Below are 20,800 nucleotides of genomic sequence, written 5' to 3' on the forward strand. Positions count from 1 at the left end.
TCCAGCTTGCAGGTGACCAGTCGTGGGACTTTTTAGCCTCCATAACGACTCTCTCTCTCCCCGTCTTTGTTTCTCTGTCTTTCCCTCTTTCTACACACACGCGCATCCTACTTGTCCCTTTTCCTGGCGAATCCTGGTTAATGCACATAGTGGTTACTATCTGCCAGGTGCTATCCTAAATGCAATCTTCTGAATATTCCAGAGTGGTGGATACTGTCATTATCTCCATTTTACAGATGAGGAATAGTGAGCTTGCTAACTTGCCCAGCTAGTAGGGAAACCACCAGATTTCAATCCAGCTAATTTGACTCCAGAGTCTGACTTCCGAATCCTTGGGTTCTGTATGCATCAGTGTATAACAAAAACTGACACCAACATGGATTATTTGGAATTGAACTATGCAAGTAACAGAATAATGAACACCTATGACACTTTACACATTGGATGTAGGCACTCAGTAAATGTTGGTGGAATAAATGATTTTTTAAAAAAAGCTCTAATGTTTCTTCTTGTCCATGGATGTTAATAACTTCAGGTAATATAGTAAACAAACAAACAAACAAAAAAACACCTTGGGAGCTCTACTTCTGTCTCTAAGGCTAGTTACTCAAAGTATCAAAAAGGAATAAAAATGAACTGCATGACTAAAAAGTCTCATAAATAAAAAATCTGCTTAATAAATGAAATAAAACTTTCCTTTTCTTATAGGTATCAGATGCCGCTGCTCATAAATAACATCCATACAGGCTTTTCTTTGTTCTCTCTCTCTTTTTCTCCCTGGAGCTTTCTTCCTAAGCAATGGCAGGTGGGTTCTTTACCACTAGCACCACCTGGGAAGCCCAGTAAGACATAATATCTTCAATAATCAAGATCCTATAATGGACACCCTATAATGCAACACTCATGAAGGAGAGTCTGCTTTGTCCTCTGAGTCTGGCAGAGGCTCTTGCATGCCAGCCTTACCCTTTCACATAGATGTCGCTCATTTCCTCTCCTGTGATGCTTTTCTCGTCCAGGACAACATCCTTGGTGTTCCAGATAATCACACGCAGGTAGTATCTACGAGAAGCACATTTTGAAGGTGTTTTATCCTTTCAGGTCCTGAACCAAGACCCCGGTGAGATACAGCAGGGTCTCAAGATTACTTACTTCTTGGCTTTCCGGGGTGTGATGTTGAAAGGAGGGCCTGGTGGCCCCAAATTCTTGGGGAAAACGTCCACCCACATCTGAAGTCTTCCCTAAGCCATTCAAAAATGAAAAGAGAAATGAAGTTACATTATGGGTGGTAGAGACTACAGTCTTCTTTCAAACATCTTCAGTGAAACTAGTGTGGGTCTCCTAATTTATTAGTCCATATGGAAGGTAAGAAAAATGGAGTAAAAGAGCAAATCAAGATGAATCTTATACCTTCAGTGTCACGTAGGCCATCCACCCTCCGTTCTCTCCCAGGAGTGTCTACATGCGCCTACTTTATCATCATCTGAGTCTTCCCTGGTTAATAAAATGAGGGGCTTGCCATCACTAACACAACCCCAAACACACATACTCCCTCTTACGGTGACTCTCAGAACAGTTTTCACACCATCTCTCGTCCATCATCAGACTGTCTACTTGCTATCAGTGCCAGCTTTGTGACACCCAAGGGTTTCTCCACTTACCTTGAGAGAGAAAATAAAATAATGTAAAAATGTACTTAATTTTGTAAAAGACAGACAGCCTGGCACTTTCAAAGCAGAGACTCAATGACAAAAACATTACCATTCACCAAACTGAGGGCTCCCTGCATTAGCTTGCTAGGGCCCACCGCCTGGAAGGGGGCTTGCAGGAACGTGGAGGGTGAAAGCCTGGACTGACGCCTGTGCCGCCATCTTGGTGAGCTCCCCTCACCTCCCTTTTTATCTCTCTGACGGCTGCAGACCAGGCCCATTTATCTGACTGGAATATTCTTCCAGACAGCCTAGGAATGCCGTTAACACACGTATCAACCATACAAACCAATTTAAGTTCCCCAGACTGTTTCTGGATGTTCTGTATACTCTGCCTTCATGACAAAAACAGACTAGTCTTTAAGAAGGTTGCCAAGGAAACCACTAGGTTGGCTTCCTAATGCATTGTGATCAAAATGAATTAACTGGGGCTCTTGGAAAGGGATATATTTTACTGTGATCCTTACTCTCTTCCAACTAATCTCGAGGGCTCAAGGGTCTAGCATACATCAAGCACACTGCAGAAATTATCCATCTCCTAATTAGCAGTGTCTCCTAAGACCCAGCCACAGTCTGTCCAATGTGGTAGGTAGAGGTGATGCAAGTATTGGTGGATGCCCAGGGAGAAATCTTCCTTGCTTTGTTATGTCTTAAGACTATTCAGTTGAGAGGTGGGAGGGGAAAGAGCAGGAGGAATGGGCTCTTTGAGGGGAAGGAAGAATAATAAGAGAAGGAAGATATGAAAATAGGGAACAGAATAAGAGTGACAAAACAATCTAGTAAGCCCAGCCCACTTGTTCTCACTTCTTAAGAGACCACGGTTCTGCTATCCATATCAACAATATTTGCACACGTTATATTAATATTTCTTAAAGTGCGATTTCCTAACCATCTGCATCAGAACCTTTCCAGATACTTGTTACAAATTCAGGTTCCTGGCCCCACCCCAGACTTACTGAATCTCTGCAGGCATGGTCTGGGAATCTTCATTCTAACAAGCTTCCACATAGACTATTTTGTCATTTTCCATGCCTCCCCTTGCTTCTCTGGGAACTGACCTTCCCCCGTCACTATCCACATGGTGCCTGTGATGATCCATCCTGTGCATTGTACCCTGTCCTCCTGGCTAGAGCTTAGTGGTCTAGTGGTGGATGAAGGGACCAAGTTAGGGCAACCCATCCTTTCCACATTTGGAAGCAGGTGGGGCTGCATTATAATATACAAAACCCAGAAACCGTCCACAATATTCTGACACATGGGAAAGTGCTCACAGGAAAAGTGCAGGCTAGAGGAGACTCAGAAATAGACAAAAGACAGGGCAAGATCCTGGCCCAAGTTTGTTCTGAGTCACTGTCACTCTCCTGTCTGGATTTAGTGAGCTACCTGAAAATTCTTACAATAAATCCCCCTAGTGTATGCGTGGATGTGTGCTCTCAGTCACTTCAATCGTGCCCAACTCTTTGCAACCCCAGGGACTGTAGCCCACCAGGCTCCTCTCTCCATGGGATTCTCTAGACAAGAATACTGGAGTTGGTTGCCATTTCCTTCTCCAGGGGATCTTCCCGACCCAGGGATCGAACCCACATCTCCTAGGTCTCCTGCATTTGCAGGCGGATTCTTTACCCACTAAATTCCCCTCGGGAATGAAGCTAATCTGAGCTTCATTTCTATTTCTCGTATAAAGTATCCCAAAGAGATAAACGAGGCAAGTCTGTGTCAGCTATTGCCACCACCTTTGGGGTGTGGATGATGCATGTTCAAAGGTGGAGGGTGCTTTACCTGGGAGATGTTAGGCTGGAAGCTGCTGTGCAAAGTCCTCGTTTCCACGTGTTCAGGAACCAGCCCCTGAGTCCTGAGGATGTGGAGGGCAAGGCGCTCCTCGGGGGGCCCAAGGTGTTGGTGCAGGATTTTGTTTGCTTCTGCAATATATATATATATATATATTTTTTTTTTTTATAAGGACAGTGGAACAGGGACAGAGATCCAGAAACAGTTCAGCCTTGAGGGATTCTCAGCACTTCGGCCCAGACTTTGCAGACAGTCAGGCAGTGCCAGTGTGTGAACTGCAGCCTGTGAAAGAGCTGTTGACAGAAACAGCCCCTGACCAGAAGCCCTGCTCAACCAAGTTCATTCCTGACTTGTGGACTGCAAATAGCAAAGAGATCAAAAACACTCCAAACTGCGTAAGAGCAACCCCCATTTATGTTGGTGTCAGGGGCTCATGGCCGGACTCCTGTGCAGTTAGGTGTGGCCATGCGAACAAGGCAGGCTAGACTGTAACATAGGTGGAAGTGACAGGTGTGTCCTTCAAGGTCGTAATACCCTCTCATGTAGGATCACCTCTGGCACCTTCTCTTCTGGATGCAGTGACCTTAGACACCTGAGGTGACGATGGGCAGAGCTGCAAGGTGAAAGAGCATGGTCCATGAAGGACTATTTGGAAGAGGGCCACCCACCTGTAGGAGTACCTGTTTTGAATTTATGAGAAGTAAACTTCTATTGTGTTAAACCACTAACATTTTTAAGCTTAACTGTTACAGTATCTAGTATCACTGTGGCATTTAAAAAACATAGACTCCCAAATTTTCTGTCACTCCTCCCATTGAGAGGTGGGGGTCTAAGTCCTCTCCTTTGAATCTGCAGACATATTTGATCACTAAAGAAAGGATGTTATGTGACTTCTAAGGCTAAGCATGAAAGACCACACTGGTCTTCCTGGATCACTTGCTCTGAGGGAAGCCGGCAGCCATGTAAGGAGCCTGGGTGCCCAGACAGTGCCCTATGGGAAAGGCCTGGGTAGCTGCTCTGGTCATCAGTCCCAGGCGAGCTCCCAGCCAAGGGCCATCCTGGACATCAAGCCTTCGGGTGACTGCAGCCCCGGCCAACATCTGACAGCAATCAACTGCCACTCAAGTGAGAAGTGCCCAGGTGAGCCCTTCCTGAATGGCTAACCCCCAAGACTGTGAGCAAAACAAAATGGTCACTATATGGGGAAAGACTCTAAAAAAGAGTGGATATACATACATAACTGGTTCACTTTGCTGTACAACAGAAACGAACACAACATTGTGAATCAAATATGCCAATAAAACTTTTAAAAAACATAAAATGGTTTTTTCAGCAGCTAAGTTTTGGGATGATTTGTTATGGGGCCAAAGTAACGGGAACAACCCTGACTGATACAGCTTTTGGGAGGTGTTGTTTGATTGCTGGGGTAGTTGTCTCCATCAGGCCATGTTGCTTGCCAGTTTATTTCCAATGCCCTTTGCAAGTTCTGATGTAAACAACATCATTTGTTAAACATCTAATAATCCCTGATGTTGACCAAATCTTAAAGTCTTCTTTCAGATAGAAAGACAAATACAGTTTCTTACAATGCCAGGAATAAACAGTTGAGGATCAGGAAGCCCTTTGATTCCCATGTATCTTTTTTCAGCTTTCTCTAGATATCCCATGTGCCCTCAAAGCCAGCCCCATGCCAGCCCCACCGGGAAGCCCTCTTCCCTACAGAACACTGAATCATGCGACAACTCTTACGTTCTATTAAGCTGATTTCAGTGTATATCATAATGCAGTTAACTGTTTATGTGTCAGGACAGATTGCCTTATAAATTACTGCTCAGGAAAGAGCAAGACCCCAAGTTCAGACATGAGCCAGATGTGAACTCAGCAGATTCTTCAAAGTAGCCCCCAGCATCCCCGAGCCTTCTCAGAGAGGGTTGGGAGAATGATGGAATAATATTGGAGGAGAAATTCTTGCGCTACCATCTGAGCACTTCTGAGCTAATTATACATTACATGGAAATAAGTTAATTATTAGAACTTTGTGTTCAGAGCTCAAATGGCTATGACCTAAAAAGGTCAAGTGAAACATAAGACAGACAAGAAAACGTGTCGATTTTGACACCTGACATGTTTGCAAAACTCTAGTATAATGGGGCTTTTGTTAGACAGTCACGTGTATGAATTCCCTACGGTATTAAGGGTACTGCTCTGCCCACACCCCTCCGTAACACAAACCCAGCAGCATAGATGTGTTGCTGTGCCTTGCAACCAGCCTGCAATCCATGGTGGTGTGCTTACCAAATTCATCTAGGCCGTAGTCTTTTCCTCCATATCTGATGCTACTTCCATCTTCAGAAAGAACAGGCGGTGGAAAGCCTTTGAATCTGGCCACATTTTGAAGCAACTGTGTTGGTTTCAATTGATCTCGCCAGGTGTTTACTCCAGAACTGTGAATAATAATGCCACACTCAGAGTTACCGCAGGGCACACACATTCTTCTTAGGTTCATACACACACATACTTAAAGGCACGTTCATGTAATGGGGGAACGGGGAATGCACTCTAGACACTGGCTTTTGCCTAGAAATCTATTTAGGATTGAGAGACTTAAAATCCACAGGTATTTTGGCCTCAGCCAACTGGTCCTCCCCTTCTCTGGCCCTCTGTAAATAATGAGTTTGAGATCACCATAATCATCATAGGCAAACATAAATGAGAAATCACAAGCTATATCTCACTGGATAATACAGAGAGACACTGTTTAGCACTCAGGGAAAGAGGAACATCACAAAACTGATCAGTTCGTGGGCAGGGGCAGGGAATTCCCACCATCAAACATTGCTAGCTCTCAGTCCCTGGCATCACGGAGGGAGGGGGAGGAAGAAGGGGAGGGGAGGGACTGGCTCTTCAGGCTTTGCCAGCTCACTGAGTGCCATCCTGACTGAGCACTGCACTGCCTCAGGAGCCAGTGCGGTACACAGACGCAGTGTGAACAGCGCCCCCCGGAGTTGTGCAGTGCTATGGCCCTGCTTCTTCCTAAGTGTTAGTCACTCAGTCGTGTCTGACTCTCTGTGACCTCACGGGCTGAAGCACACCAGGCTCCTCTGTCCATGGTATTCTCCAGGCAAGAATACTGGGGTGGGTAGCCATTCCCTTCCACAGGGGATCTTTACCATCTGAGCCACCAGGGAAGCCCAATTCTCCCTCCTGACTTAAAGGATCTGAGGCTCAATGAAGACAGGCCTGAGGCAGAGCATCAAAGCTTCCCCAGTACTAATGTTAGATGGAACAGCCAACGTTTACATCCCAAGCCACTTACACGCAGTACTGCTCAGGAATGCCGCAGTGGGACCCAAACCGGGAAAGGAATCGGTTTTCTAGGTCAATGATCGTTTCTCCTACTTTTTCATCACGGGTAAAGGTGTCATAATCGTAGACAGAAATTTTCAGGTCCTTTTCTTGAGGTAAGTAGCAGCTCAGTTCATACATTCTGAATAAATGAAAATGAGGTTAGAATTGCATGATCCCCCTTCCCCCCGGGTGTCTTGCACACTCCATAGCTCTGCACAGACTCCTTGGGCCATGGGAGGAGGATGTCATGGCCGGGATAGCCAGGTGGGTGGTGGGCAGCAGGTGCTTGATTAGTACTACATGTTAGTAATAAGAACAGCAGCAGAGTATATACTTGCTCAGGAGAAGATCAGGGGCTTTAAGTGCCTAAGGAAAATTTCAGTTTTCTGCTTACTAGCTGTGGGACCCTAGGGCAACTACTTAACATCTCTGTGCTCTGTTTTCTCATCTGTAAAATGGGGATAATAATCCCTACCAGCTCATGTTGTTGTAAGGATCAAGGGAATAAATGTTTAGAAAGCATTTGGTATGAGGGCATTACTCAAAATCCACCAGCAATAATAATAATGTTCTTATACATTAAATAAAACTTATTGTTAAGAATTATACCAAAAGCTTTCTAAACATTTATTCCCTTGACTCTTACAACAACATGAGCTGGTAGGGATTATTATCCCTATTTTACAGACCATGGAACATCCTGGGCTAACCCCATGGGAGCATGGGGATCTGGAGGAGGGCAATGGAAAGCTGCCCAGAAGGCTCCCTCTCTCCTCCCAGGCTCTCTGGCTCTCCACTAATTCTTGAAGGCTTTCCTATAGTATCCGTATAAAAACACAAACCCTTCTGAGAGACCACCAGATAATCAAACAGTAGTTTCTGAGGCAGGTGAGCCATGTGGTGCCAGTTCTGAGAGGGTAATGACTGTACGGCATGAACGCAGATGGGTGAGGTTTGGGTCTGTACCTGCACACAGAGGGGCGGGTCCCCTAGGAGGTGCTCAACAAACTCTGGACCACAAACTGTGAGCGGCCCCTCAAATCTCTCCTCTCCCCCTGTGCCTCTGCCCCTCCTCCTGTCACTCTGGTGTGTGGTCCGGTTCTTGCCTCAAGAGCCAGAACTATTAATCTCTGGAATAAAAGGTTGTACATCAGTGGGGCTCTGGATACAAGCTTCCAGGGGTCTCCTAGACACATCTCAGTGACTTCCCCAGACTTCTGCAGCCAGACGGGGCCTGCAAAAGGCAGGCATCCCAGGAGAGAAGGGGCTATAGTTCTGACTAGACCGTATCCACGCATGCCCCCAAATTCTATTACAGAATCCCCAGGGATAGGTAATACGTGTCTGTTGAGAAAAAATTCTTTGCTCAAATAAGGCTGAGAATCACTTCTTCCAGTGTTCCTCTGGGCAAACTGAAGGCTCTGAGAAATCCTGAAGTTATCTTTTTAACCCAGGCATCCTGGTTTGATGAAGAAATATGCTTTTCCTTGGAACACCAATTAACATCTTTTTGGCAGACTAACATTCCATTGAATGTGCCATGCATATAGGAAAGGTTGCTCTTTCCTGAATCTCTGTCCCAGAATTCCTGAGAGTCTCCGCTGAGAAGAAAATCACCCAGTAAGACTGAGGCCAGGGCCTGGAGCCTAGGAGGGGTTGTGGAGCTGGGGTCTCCCTGGCTCCACCCTGCTGGATGGAGCCAAGTCTGAGTTCGCTGGACGGGGATTGGTCACATGGAGCCTGATGGCATCACTTCCTCCTGAAGTGGCTTGACCAAGTCTTTTCCTGACACTTAATTAAGCTTGTGCTTGGCTTTGCCAAGACAGTGATGTAGGCAGGGCTGCTTTTCTCCCATAAAAGCTGGCTTTCCCTGCTTCCCTGTCTCCCTCGCATGGGGCCCTCCTTCCTGCACTGCATGCCTTTTCCTGTCTAGACCTCAGGGCTGGATCAGCGGAAGAAAAGGAAAACGATCATATTGCCATGCCAGAGGATTATTTCCACTGCCTGGCTCCAGCACATGGTCCCGGGATGTGCAGCACAAAGGGTGTGTGTGTGGGGGGGGGGGGGGGGGGGGGGGGGCGGGTTGGAATGTGGGTGGGGGAGTGTGTATGTGTGTGAGGGGGTATGTGTGGGGTGTTTGGGGATGTGGTGGGTGTGTAGCTGTGGGTGTGTGTTTGTGGCTGTGGGGAGGCGGGTGTGTGTATATGGCTATGTGTGTCTGTGGGGTGTGTGTGTGTGTATGCAGGTGGGTGGATGTGGGTGTGCGTGCACACTCACATGTGAGAGAGGGAAGGAATGTGTAAGGGTTCCATCCACCACACATGAGAAGAAGCAGATGGGCAGGATAATAAAGCCAGAAATTAAGATACCAGCCACACATCAGATAAGAACAAGGTGTTCTCCTCGGTAGTGTTCTGGGGAAAACAATGCAAATGGTTTTAGCCAAGAACATTTTTCTACAGGTGATGTGAAAGTTGCTCAGTCATGTCCAACTCTGTGATCCCATGTACTGTAGCCGCCAGGCTTCCCTGTCCATGGGATTTTCCAGGCAGGTAGCCGTTCCCTTCTCCAGGGGATCTTCCCAACCCAGGGACTGAACCTGGGTCTCCTTCATTGCAGGCAGATTCTTTACTGTCTGAGCCACCAGGGAAGCCCTGCAGGTGATGGCTTGGCCATAAGCATGAAGCAGTACTGAGTTGGTTGGGAAAGCCTGGGGCTTGGTCAGGATTTCTCCCCAAGTTTAGGCTTCCCATGCACGCAGTTCGGGTGCCCTGTTTCCCTCACTGTGACGTGGGGCCGAGACCCCCTGCCCTGCCGGCTGCAGGGTCTGACACTGAGGTGAAAATCAGATGGCGGCGGCTGCACAGAGTGCAGCATGGCAGCCATGCAAACCCTGCAGTCAGGTGGCCGGGGCATGGGCCCCGGTTCTGCCACTCCCCAGTGGGGTGAGCTGGGTGTTCATTCCCTTTGTGCCTCAGTTTCCTCTTTGTCAGTAGCCCCTCAGAGTGGTGGGATTCTTGAGATGTTTTCTATGAACAGCTCATTATAGTGCAAGCCCTCAGTAAAAGCTTAGCAAATACTTTAGTTGCTCAGTCGGGTCCGACTCTTTGTGACCCCATGGACCATAGCTCGCCGGGCTCCTCTGTCCATGGGATTTCCTAGACAAGAATACTGGAGTGGGTTGCCATTTCCTTCTCTAGGGGATCTTCCCAACCCAGAGATCAAACCCGCGTCTCCTGCATCAGCAGGCAGATTCTTTACCACTGAGCCAACAGGAAAGCTTGTAATAGTAGCTATTATTAAATGTGGAAGAAGTTTATAGCTGACAAAACTAGTCCTCTTTAGAGGTCACTTGGGTTTGCCTTATCCTTGAGAAGGTTCTGATGAGATCAGTGTAACCATGCAGAAACAAATATCAGATGGCAAGGAAGAAGATAGTAATGCTATTTCAAGAATCTTCTTGAACAGAAGACAGGGAGCAGGACATCTGATGCCATCATGTTCTTCTCCCTTCCCTGTTTTTGGTAACAGAGTCAACCACACATACATTGGCTCAAAACAATGGAATCAAAGCATCCCAGATAAGAGAGCTCAACAGGATCGGGGTGTGAGAACCACCCTGTCACTCCACGGAAGTCACTGCCTACTCTTCTTGTCTAGAGAAGTCACTGCCTACTCTTCTTGTCTAGAAGCCACAAACTCTCTGGACTTCTGGGCCTCCTACCATCCACGTCCTGTTACCCCTGCCCCCCAGGTCTTAGGGCAGGTCTCGCAGACTTGGTTTTATTTTCTTCATGGCACTTTTTGCTTTCACGAAATGCTTTTATTTATGTATCTACATATTCATTATCTGCCCCACTGACTTGGATATCTGAATAGTTCATAGACATGGTTTCACAGCTTCTGGGCCTAGAGCAAAGCTTGGCGGCACATACTGCATCCTTAGCATGGAGGCCATGAAGAAAAGAACCACAGAAAATGTTAGGAAACAGCTGTTACCTGCCGAACACCGGGTTGAGCGTGTTGGGGATGTAGTTGTCTCGGTCTTCAATCACTTTTTTGCCCAGTGTTATTTTTATGTAAGGGTCACACTGTGGGGACGAAACAGAGGACAGGTTATGTCACTGTGGGGTGCCAGCTTAAGTTAGTGTCTGGGACAGACTCAGGTGTGACTCCTGATGAGAAGGGGCGGCCTCAGACCAGGTCTGGGTAGCGCTCCCTCTTGGCGCCATGCAGCCAGCGCGCCTTTGGAGGAGAGGCGGTGGCTGGGAGCAGTGACAAAGCAGTTCTCTGAGGTCACATCTGTAAAATGAGAAGGATGATCCAGAGGCTCCAAAGCCCCTTCCCTTCAAGCTCTTCGGTAAATCCCCATTGGGACCGTCCTCCTGAACAGATTGTTTTGATAGAGTATCTTTCCCCTCGAGAGATAACAGACGCCCAGAAAGAAGGAACATGACAATTATGGTGGTTGAAGACTGTAATTATCTTGCTACAGGAGAAGGCCCCACACCCAGACTCTTACCAGGCCATTGTTGTCCTGGGGCTGGAGCTCTAAGCCTTGAACAATGTAAATCCTAACCGTGCATTCCTGTGGGACGCTGTCAGGTAACTCCCGAAACTGCCGGGGAGGGGCCGGCACGCTGGGGTCATCCGACAGTGGGTAGATTCTGAAGGAGCCCTAGGAGAGAGACACACAGATGGAGCCACAGGGCCCTGGGTGACCAGAGCAGAGGGCCCAGGGCACTGTCGTCCCCCCAGGACGTGAGGGACAGCCACAGAGGGCTGTGGGTTTGGGGGAGGAAGGACCACTTTTGTGAAAGAAAGCTATGGTGCACTTTGCAAGTTTCTGATGGGGAAAGTGAATGATGATAAAGTAACTAATAGATCACAGGAGAGAAGGAAGGGCAGAGCAGAAGCTGGGAGGCCTGGCAAAAACCCAGGGGAGACATAGAAGTGGCTTGGACCAATATGATGGCAAAGGAGGTGGTAGGAGTGAAATTCTGCACACTTTTTGAAGACAGGAATAAAAATGATTATTTTTTAAACCCAATAAATACTAAGGTGATTCCCCCCCCTTTTTTTTTTTTTGCATTACTGCATAAATCCCCTTCCACTCCCAGGCAAACTCCTGTTCACCCTTCAGGTCTCAGTTGAAAAGTGTCACTTCTTCCAGAAAGCCTCCCTGACTGCACCTGGACTGGATGAGTTTCCTAACATCTTCTAACACCACATTCATCCCTATTGCAGCAATGACATCTGCTTCACTGAAAGTGAAAGTCGCTCAGTTGTGTCTGACTCTGCGCCCCATGGACTATACAGTCCATGGAATTCTCCAGGCCAGAATACTAGAATGGGTAGCCTTTCCCTTCTCTAGGGGATCTTCCCAACCCAAGGATCAAACCCAGGTCTCCCACATTTCAGGCAGATTCTTTACAGCTAAGCCACAAGGGAAGGCCAAGAATACTGGAGTGGGTAGCCTCTCCCTTCTCCAGTGGATCTTCCTGACCCAGGAATCGGTCTCCTGCATTGCAGATGGATTCTTTACCAACTGAGCTGTCAGAGCGTTATTACTATTTATTGTCTATATTCCTCACTAGACTGAGCTTCCTGAAGGGGGGAAATATTTCTTGTTTGTCACTATCTCCAGGACCTAACACAGGGCTGGGCATGAAGCTGGGCACAGTAAGTGGTTTTTGAATGAGTGAGCCATCAGGTCAGCTTGAGAGGTTTTATATTTTATCTTGAAACCAGCTTATGTACAAGAGTAAGCACTAAAGTTGGATTCAGAATACATGGGTCTTAGGATCCAGCTACTTTCATTCAGTAAAGCAGCATGAAGTGAGGACCTACCATGTGCCAGGTACTGGGGGCCCAAAAATGAACTCAAGGAATCCAGTCTGGCACGGGGATGACTCTCATGCTATCTTCAATCAATGGAGTGGAAGCTCTAATGACAAGGATTTTGAGACCAAAATAGGGTAAACTGGTCTGATTGATTAGTAATGTCTGCTATTGAAAGGATTAGATGTAACATAGATTTGCTACCTGTGGTTGGGGGGAGGGGCAGTCGTGAAAGCAGATACTTATGATGTGAAAGGCGCTTTACTAGTGGTGGGGACCCAGGGAGCCTGGAGCAGGAGTGAGTCACCCTGCCAGGAGCAATCAGGGAGCACTTCACAAAGCATGTGCCATTGGAGCTGGCATTGAAAAGAATGAGTAGGAGTTTGTCAGACCCCAGAGCAGGAAGGAAGGGCATCCAGGGAATGAAGAGCTTGTCTCAAGGCTCCAAGTTGTGAGAGGACAGCATGTGTTTGGGGCTTGGAGAGGGTGTGGTGGCAGGGGAGACAAGAAGCTTGTGAAAGGCCAGCTCCACCCTAGGAAGAAGTTGAGACTTGACCAAGTGGAAACTCAAGCATGCCTTTAAGTGGTCAAGAAACATGATCGGATTTGGTTGTATGGAGGATGGACTGGATCGTGAATGAGAAAGAGAACAAGGACAATGGATTGGGAAGGTGTTGTACTGATGATCCAGCTGAAAGCCTGGGAGGGGGTGGGGGACGTACGTGTGTGCACGCACGCGTGTGGTGATGGGGGGTAGGACTTAGAGAGACTGACTCTACAAGACTCAAGGCTGGTTGGCATCAGCTTGGAAGACTGGCTTTGAGGATTCTGCCCCCAATCCCACTGCCCTTTTCCTTGTTAGCATTTCCGAGCACCCTTCAGGTGTCAGAGGATAGGTCCCTGACCCAGAGACTGGTGGTCCTTTATCCTAGGTCTATAATGAAAATAAATATGAATTTTAAACGGGATAGACATACATTTTACTCACCTTAAACTCCCCTACCACAGAAGGGTCTTCATTCTCATCTGATTTGCCTCGAAACAGCTTGAAAGTATCTGAGAAGTCCGTCAGGCCCTCGAATTCCTCTACATCCTCTAGTTCACAATCATATATCTGCAAACCATCAACAGATTCTTAATTTCTCATTATAACACAGGTGGGATCTAAAATCAAAATGACTGACAATACCAAAGGCGCACGAGATGTGGATGGAGCAACTGGAACTCTCACATTGCCAGCTGGAGTGCATAACGATAAAAACACTTTGTCAAAGTGTCTGGCAATTTGAAGTTAAATATCCAGCTACACTATGATACAGAAGTTGAATTCCTAGGTGTTCATCCAAGAGACATGAACACATGTCTGCGTGGTATAAGAAGGTCCACAGCAGCTTCATCATCAGAGAATGGATAAACAAGTCATGATACATCCATACAATGGAATATGACTCAGCAATAAAAAGGGGCAAAGTACTGATATATGACAAACTACTGATATACGACAACCTGACTGATCTCAAAACTACTGTCTTGGACTATAGAAGCCACACACACAAAAATACACACACACAAATACATATTGTATGAGTCCACTTATACGCAGTATGAAAACAGGCAAATCTGATCTGTGATGCTGAAATCAGATCAGCTGTCTAAGAGGGTTAGAAGGTTGTTAGGAATTGACTGGAAAGAGGTACACAAAGGAGTTTTCTGGGGAGATGGGAATGTTTGTTGCCTTGTTTTGGTAGTGATTTATGTAGGTATATGTATATAATCATAACTCACTGAATGAATCACTTTACTGTATATAAATTATACCTTGATAAAGAGCTAGAAGAAGAGGAGGAGAAGCAAGGAAGGAAAGAGGGAGAGACGGAGGATGGACTGTGGGGCTGATCCACCAGACTAGTCTATTTCTCTAAATGAGAGGTTCTTTACATGCTGGTGTTTCTTAAGCTACATTGAGATGTGATGACAATCACATGCAAGAATGTGGATTTTCCCACTTTGATGGAGAAAAAAATTTTTTTTTATTTTTAATTCTGTATTGGGGGTATGGCCAACTAATAATGTTGTCACAGTTTCAGGTGAACAGCAAAGGGACTCAGCCACACATATACATGTCTCCATTCTCCCCCAAACTCCCCTCCCATCCAGGATGCCACATAACACTGAGCAGAGTTCCATGTGAGATGATTACTTTAATGGCCTGATATTTCTCATTTTAAAGTTTATCTTTCTGTTATGCATTGTTCTGAAAATGTTAGCCTTCGCTTTAGCTTTACTACTGGAAAACTGAATAAAGAACTAGAAAACTCAAACCCTTAACAGAAAGATCATCCATAACCAGATCTGCCTAGTTCAAAAGCTCATCTCCCTCCTGGACACCCAGTTATGACTGTATGCTGCATGCGTGTGAAAGAATCAACTGCTCAGCTAGTAAAACTGATGCCCAGAATGGAGGACAGAATGAAGCATGCTGATGTTTCATGCTGTTTTGCAAGAGCACCATGACTTCTAAGGTCTCCCTTGGTCAAAATCGACAGCTGTTTACGGCTCTAATTAGTGCAGTGCCAACCCAACCCCAACCCTCACTCAGCCAGATGCCCCTAAGCCCCAAAGTGGCAGTCACAAAAACCATAATTCAACAGCTGTTCTCAAGCCCTGGAAATCTCAGCAAAGCCAAAATCCATCACAAGACAGCTCCCCCAGAGGTGCTCCTGGCCCCTCCTCCTCAACCACCACCATCGACCTTTCAGGCTTTCACTCAGCTCGGCATGCAACCAGTCTTAACGCGTGTTCATCCCCCACCCGCTGTTGCACAGGCCCAGGTACCTTGAGTTTGGAATAACCTTTCTGAATATATTGTCCACATTTTTCATGTTCCCCTGTGGAAGCATAAAATTTACTCCACCAGTCAACAATTTCTTCCTCCTAAAGAAAGACACAACAAAACGGCAAAACCTTAGTGATGACCTGGATTTCCAATCATTGCAGGAAAACTATGTAATAGAAAAAAGAAACAGGTACTTCTGAACCTGAAAGAAGTGAGATTATGTGATTTTTGTTTACATGAACCAAAGCAATAAGAATTCTTCCACCTGCAAGCTGGAGGTGAGGTGATGATCCTTGGCCAATGAAATGTGTATGGCTTTAATGGCCACAGCTATACTGGGTGATTTTCTAACATTCTATGGATACGGTCTATTCATTTGACTGTTTTTACTCTTTTATCCTGTTGATATTTACATACCACCCTTATGGCAGAAAGTGAAGAGGAACTAAAGAGCCTCTTGATGAAAGTGAAAGAGGAGAATGAAAAAGTTGACTTAAAGCTCAACATTCAGAAAACGAAGATCATGGCATCTGGTCCCATCACTTCATGGCCAATAGATGGGGAAACAGTGGTGACTTTATTTTTCTGGGTTCCAAAATCACTGCAGATGGTGACTGCAGCCATGAAATTAAAAGACGCTTACTCCTTGGAAGGAAAGTTATGACCTACCTAGACAGCATATTGAAAAGCAGAGACACTACTTTGTCAACAAAGGTCCGTCTAGTCAAGGCTATGGTTTTTCCAGTGGTCATGTATGGATGTGAGAGTTGGACTATAAAGAAAGCTGAGTGCAGAAGAATCGATGCTTTTGAACTGTGGTGTTGGAGAAGACTCTTGAGAGTCCCTTGGACTGCAAGGAGATCCAACCAGTCCATCCTAAAGGAAATCAGTCCTGAATATTCATTGGAAAGACTGATGTTGAAGCTGAAACTCCAATACTTTGTCCACCTGATGCGAAGAACTGACTCATTTGAAAAGACCCTGATGCTGGGAAAGATTGAGGGCAGGAGAAGAAGGGGACGGCAGAGGATGAGATGATTGGATGGCATCACCGACTCAATGGACATGGGTTTGGTTGGACTCCTGGAGTTGGTGACTGACAGGGAGGGCTGGCATGCTGTGGTTCATGGGGTCGCAAAGAGTCGGACACGACTGAGCGACTGAACTGAACTGAACTGATTTACATACGCAAAGGAGAAGAGGGCAAAAGAGGATGAGATGGTTAGATAGCATTACAGACTCGATGGACATGGATCTGAGCAAACTCTGGGACATAGTGAAGGACAGGGAGGCTGGTATGCTGCAGTCCATGGGGTCGCGAACAGTGCGACTAAACAACATTTACATATACAGGTAAAGTGAAAACAAAAAAAAACCCCGTAGTATGTGTTTACTATTCCATCCTCCAGTATGTGTTTTTCTACTATTTCATTTCCTTAGCCTTTTTAGCCAGCAACACATTGCAAAACAAAGCTCACTAAGCTAAGCATGGGAGAAACTGTTTCTAACTCAAGTTCTATCCTTTACATTATAAGCCATACCCTTATGTTATAAACCACGCCACATTAGATATGCTGTTTAAAATCTCTGAGCAACATTTTCTTCATCCACTGAATTGGCTAACACTATCTTTCCACATCATTCTCATAGGGTTGTTCTGGACATCAAATAAGATGATTAGGAGGAGAAACTTTGGTTATAAAATGTGAAGCAAGAGTACGGAGGCATTATGCTTTGTTTAGACCAGTGGCTCCCAATCTATTCTTGAAAATTCTAATTCAATCAGCCTGGAGTGAGACCTGGCATCCAGGATGCTTTCAAAAGTTCCTCAGGCAATGTGCAGCCAGAGTTGAGAAACTTTGGTGGTTCTTTGGGCAGAAGGGATGGCATTTGGAATCACTTGTGGAATATTCTCAAACTCCAGAAGGCTGTAGTTTATAGCAGGCTATGACTATAAATTCCACTCAGATTTATAACAAGAATAGATCCTCATCAGACCCACCTGCATCTTAATCTACCTAGTAAAGAGGTTGCCCAAAATAGTATGTAATCAGCAACACAGCTCCTATTTCATCAGGGGGTAAAACAGAAGAAATACTCAAGAAAAACTACTTCTTCTCTGTGTATAGTACTCATATGTTTACACATATAGTTATTTCCCCTCTGTGGATCAGTAAACCCAATCCTGGATTCAAAAAGTTTTTTTTTTACCTATCAGCTATAGGAAAAATACATGAATTATAAATCTAGCAAATTGTATACAACAGTTACCTTTTCTGTTAGCTGTTCATCACATATATGGCCAGGAAGAAGGCAAAACATGTGTAGTTCACACGGAGGTAGAGAACCATGAGCATTAGGTTGAACAAGAAAGAGAAAAGCAGACATTATTTTCAACCATCATTTATATTATCAACATTTTGATGGTTTATTTATTCAAGATGATCTCATTATTAAACACATCTTTTTGGTTTCTTCTCTGAAAGTGTGCAAAAGAGTTACAAACAGTATTAAAACAAAAGGCTTGGAGGTAGTCACCCACGTCCCATTTTAATAGAGTTAGACAATCTCTGTCCACCAGCACAGTGATTACATAGGGCGTTGGGGGATTAGCAGGGTATAGTTGTTCACCTTCCTGCCCCAAACCTTTCATTCCATTTAGCTTTTAAAGTATATTCCAGCTGGCTTAATTCTCATCTCTCCAAAAACTCCTGTTGCAAGATGTTTATACCCAGCATGATTGCAATATCATTATTAATAAGCATCTTTTCTTGCCTTTTCCCCATGTTGATGTTAAAGTACCAAATACATATCCATCCATCAAAGTTGTTCTATGATGTCAAGTCTCTCACTGACCAAATCCTTCCCTTTTGAGTTTCCGCATAGAGAATCTACCAGGAGATGAAAGAATTGACAGCTAGGATGTTGGGGTTTCACTTTTCTCTTGGTACCTGCTGGAACATTAGCCAAGCTCGCCCTCAGGGCAGTTTGAAGAATTGTGGCCTCCTAACTTCAAGTTCATTTCCAATATAAGGGAACTGTGATTACTTACTACAGGCACTTCCTGCAGGGAGCGCGGGATGGCTATGAGGTTTCTTTTGCAAGTGCCCCTCAGCATTTTCCAGATCAACTTTTGTTCAGCACACAGAATTGCCAAGAGAAGCAGAGAGGCAGATGTAACAGTTCTATTAGATTAGTATCAAAGTGCGATTAAGAGTTAAATTATCACAACTGAAATGAGATTTTGGAGAGAGGGATTTTATATCAAAAGTGTTTGCACATTCTGAATTCAGATTTTTAGAATCTTTTTATTCACATCTATTTTCATCTATTTGAAATCTTTTCAAAGAAATGAGCAGTTCATGATTTAAAAAGCATTTTCAAAACAGATTGCTGATGTTAAAATCTAGAATACAGGAAAATGTATTCACGTCCGCTTGCTCGTAACTTCACATGAAAAAGTAACTGAAGCAACTTGAAGTAACTTGCTTCATTACATCCACAGGGCACAGCAGATTCTCCCCTGAAGCTTAAAACAATCACATTTGTTTAAAGATCATCTTTCGCTCCAAAATCTAGAAAGAATCTGAAAGGAGAGTTCGAGTCTCTAGAGCAAAGTCCCTGCAGCCCCAGGCAGCTTCGTGCGTTTTCTTATCATACATACATGCACTGTCCTTGGAGAAGCCATTTTGCTGAGTGCTGTTGACATGCTGCTTAAGCACTGGAATTGGAAGGTAATCGTTGAAACGGCCATGTAGGAATGTCCATGACATCTGGCTAGCACTTAGTGATCCGCCCCACCCTGCCCCGTGTGTATTTCCCACTTTACTTGTGGTGGTTCTGAGCCCATCACACGAGAGCTCTCAGTCACCACAGGGGGGTGGTGTGAGTTTCTGTGAGCATGAGGCTGTCACCTGAAGCCACAGCCTCCAGCTTCCATCATCAGCACAGCGTTGACCCAGTCCCTCCGTTGACCCACATAAAAGGATGGAACTGAGTTCGTGGTAATAGACGTTCATCACACACACAAAGCATGTACATGTAACATACACAACACACACATTACATGTGTGTATGTGTGTTACATGTGTGGACATATTTTATATGTACATATCATCCAGGACATCAGCAAGCTGGTCATTGGCTCTTCCAGAGCTCAACTTTGCTCATTTGACTTTGCATAGATGAGCCCTGTCTTCCCCAATGAACAGATGGAATCAGACTTTCAGAGGCCATTCTGAATAGCCTTTCTTATCCACACAGTATACATCCACTAGGTGTTAGGAGAGCAGCTGATTCAAGTGATATACAGTATGTGAGAATGATACGACCTTCCTCAATCCCACTGGGTTGCAACTTAAAATATGCTGTAAATTCAGCTTTCACTGTGTGTCGCTCCAGCAGCCTCATCTCTTAACTACTGGGAAGAAATGAGTGTGATTGGGGCATAGGTGACTTTATTCTTTTTCTTGATCGTCCATACCTGGGGCTACCGAGTATACAGAAGGCACAAAGACCTGATTGGCAATGGAATCTGGAGGCAGATCACAGGGTAGTATCTTAAACTGGCTTTTTCCAGAGTAGTTGTGAAAATGTACTTAAAAGATCTTAAGTATATTATACTTCTCCCTGGGCTACTACTGTTTTATTGAGAATATCTGGGGTTGTTTATAAAGTAAACACAGTGGTTTTGCAAATTTGATATTGTCATTTCTGACTGCAGAGGGTTCTCAGGGAATAGAATCAAACACACTGCTAGCGTGCTGGCTGTGGAGCCCACATTTAATATGGTCCAATTGTTAGTGAGTTTAATGCAGTGGGAAGAAAGTCAATTTCTTTAAAGGCACTGTTTATGGACCTAACACATTAAAGTGCAATCATGTGTACTTTCTGGCCAGTTTGCACATTAAAACATGCTGTGAAAGTCCATCGTGAATGCCAACAGAAACAGGGAGATATTTGATGTTTGCTTTTTTCTGGGCTGAGAACTCCCTCCCGCCAACCCTTTCCTTCTTGTCAAACTGGATGGAATGGTTTTAAAATAGGGTCCTGAGTGAGCATTTCCACCAATGTCTTAATTTCAAAACCACAGTGAATATAAAAGTCAGGGATATCCCATACACTGACAAATAGAGTCATTAAAAAATCCATGACTCCTCTGTTTCATTTACAGGGAAAAGAACTGGTGTGCTCCATGTATCTCTCTTCTGAATGTTGTGATGCTTGTATATTTGGTCCTGAGATTGCTCTTGCAAATGATACCACTCAGACCATCCACATA

At 45.2% G+C, this 20,800-nt stretch overlaps 1 protein-coding gene across 5 annotated transcripts in view; it reads right to left on the reverse strand.

Annotated features, from left to right (window-relative positions):
* The window catches only part of MYOF (myoferlin), a 177,675-nt gene that overhangs the window by 14,320 nt on the left and 142,555 nt on the right, over positions 1-20,800 (reverse strand). For 3 of the 5 annotated variants that reach the window (XM_044935128.2, XM_044935130.2, XM_044935131.2), the window contains exons 39-49: positions 19,184-19,240; positions 17,791-17,802; positions 15,519-15,617; positions 13,672-13,797; positions 11,365-11,520; positions 10,842-10,933; positions 6,811-6,981; positions 5,790-5,938; positions 3,486-3,625; positions 1,150-1,238; positions 964-1,059 (exon numbers count right to left, since the gene is read on the reverse strand). In XM_044935128.2, coding sequence (XP_044791063.2) covers positions 964-1,059; positions 1,150-1,238; positions 3,486-3,625; positions 5,790-5,938; positions 6,811-6,981; positions 10,842-10,933; positions 11,365-11,520; positions 13,672-13,797; positions 15,519-15,617; positions 17,791-17,802; positions 19,184-19,240 — 1,187 coding nt within the window. The remainder of the gene's footprint in view (positions 1-963; positions 1,060-1,149; positions 1,239-3,485; positions 3,626-5,789; positions 5,939-6,810; positions 6,982-10,841; positions 10,934-11,364; positions 11,521-13,671; positions 13,798-15,518; positions 15,618-17,790; positions 17,803-19,183; positions 19,241-20,800) is intronic. The other 2 variants (XM_025274124.3, XM_044935129.2) reach the window with 2 other exon arrangements.

This window comes from Bubalus bubalis, chromosome 23, assembly GCF_019923935.1.
Source record: "Bubalus bubalis isolate 160015118507 breed Murrah chromosome 23, NDDB_SH_1, whole genome shotgun sequence".
NCBI lineage: Eukaryota > Metazoa > Chordata > Mammalia > Artiodactyla > Bovidae > Bubalus > Bubalus bubalis.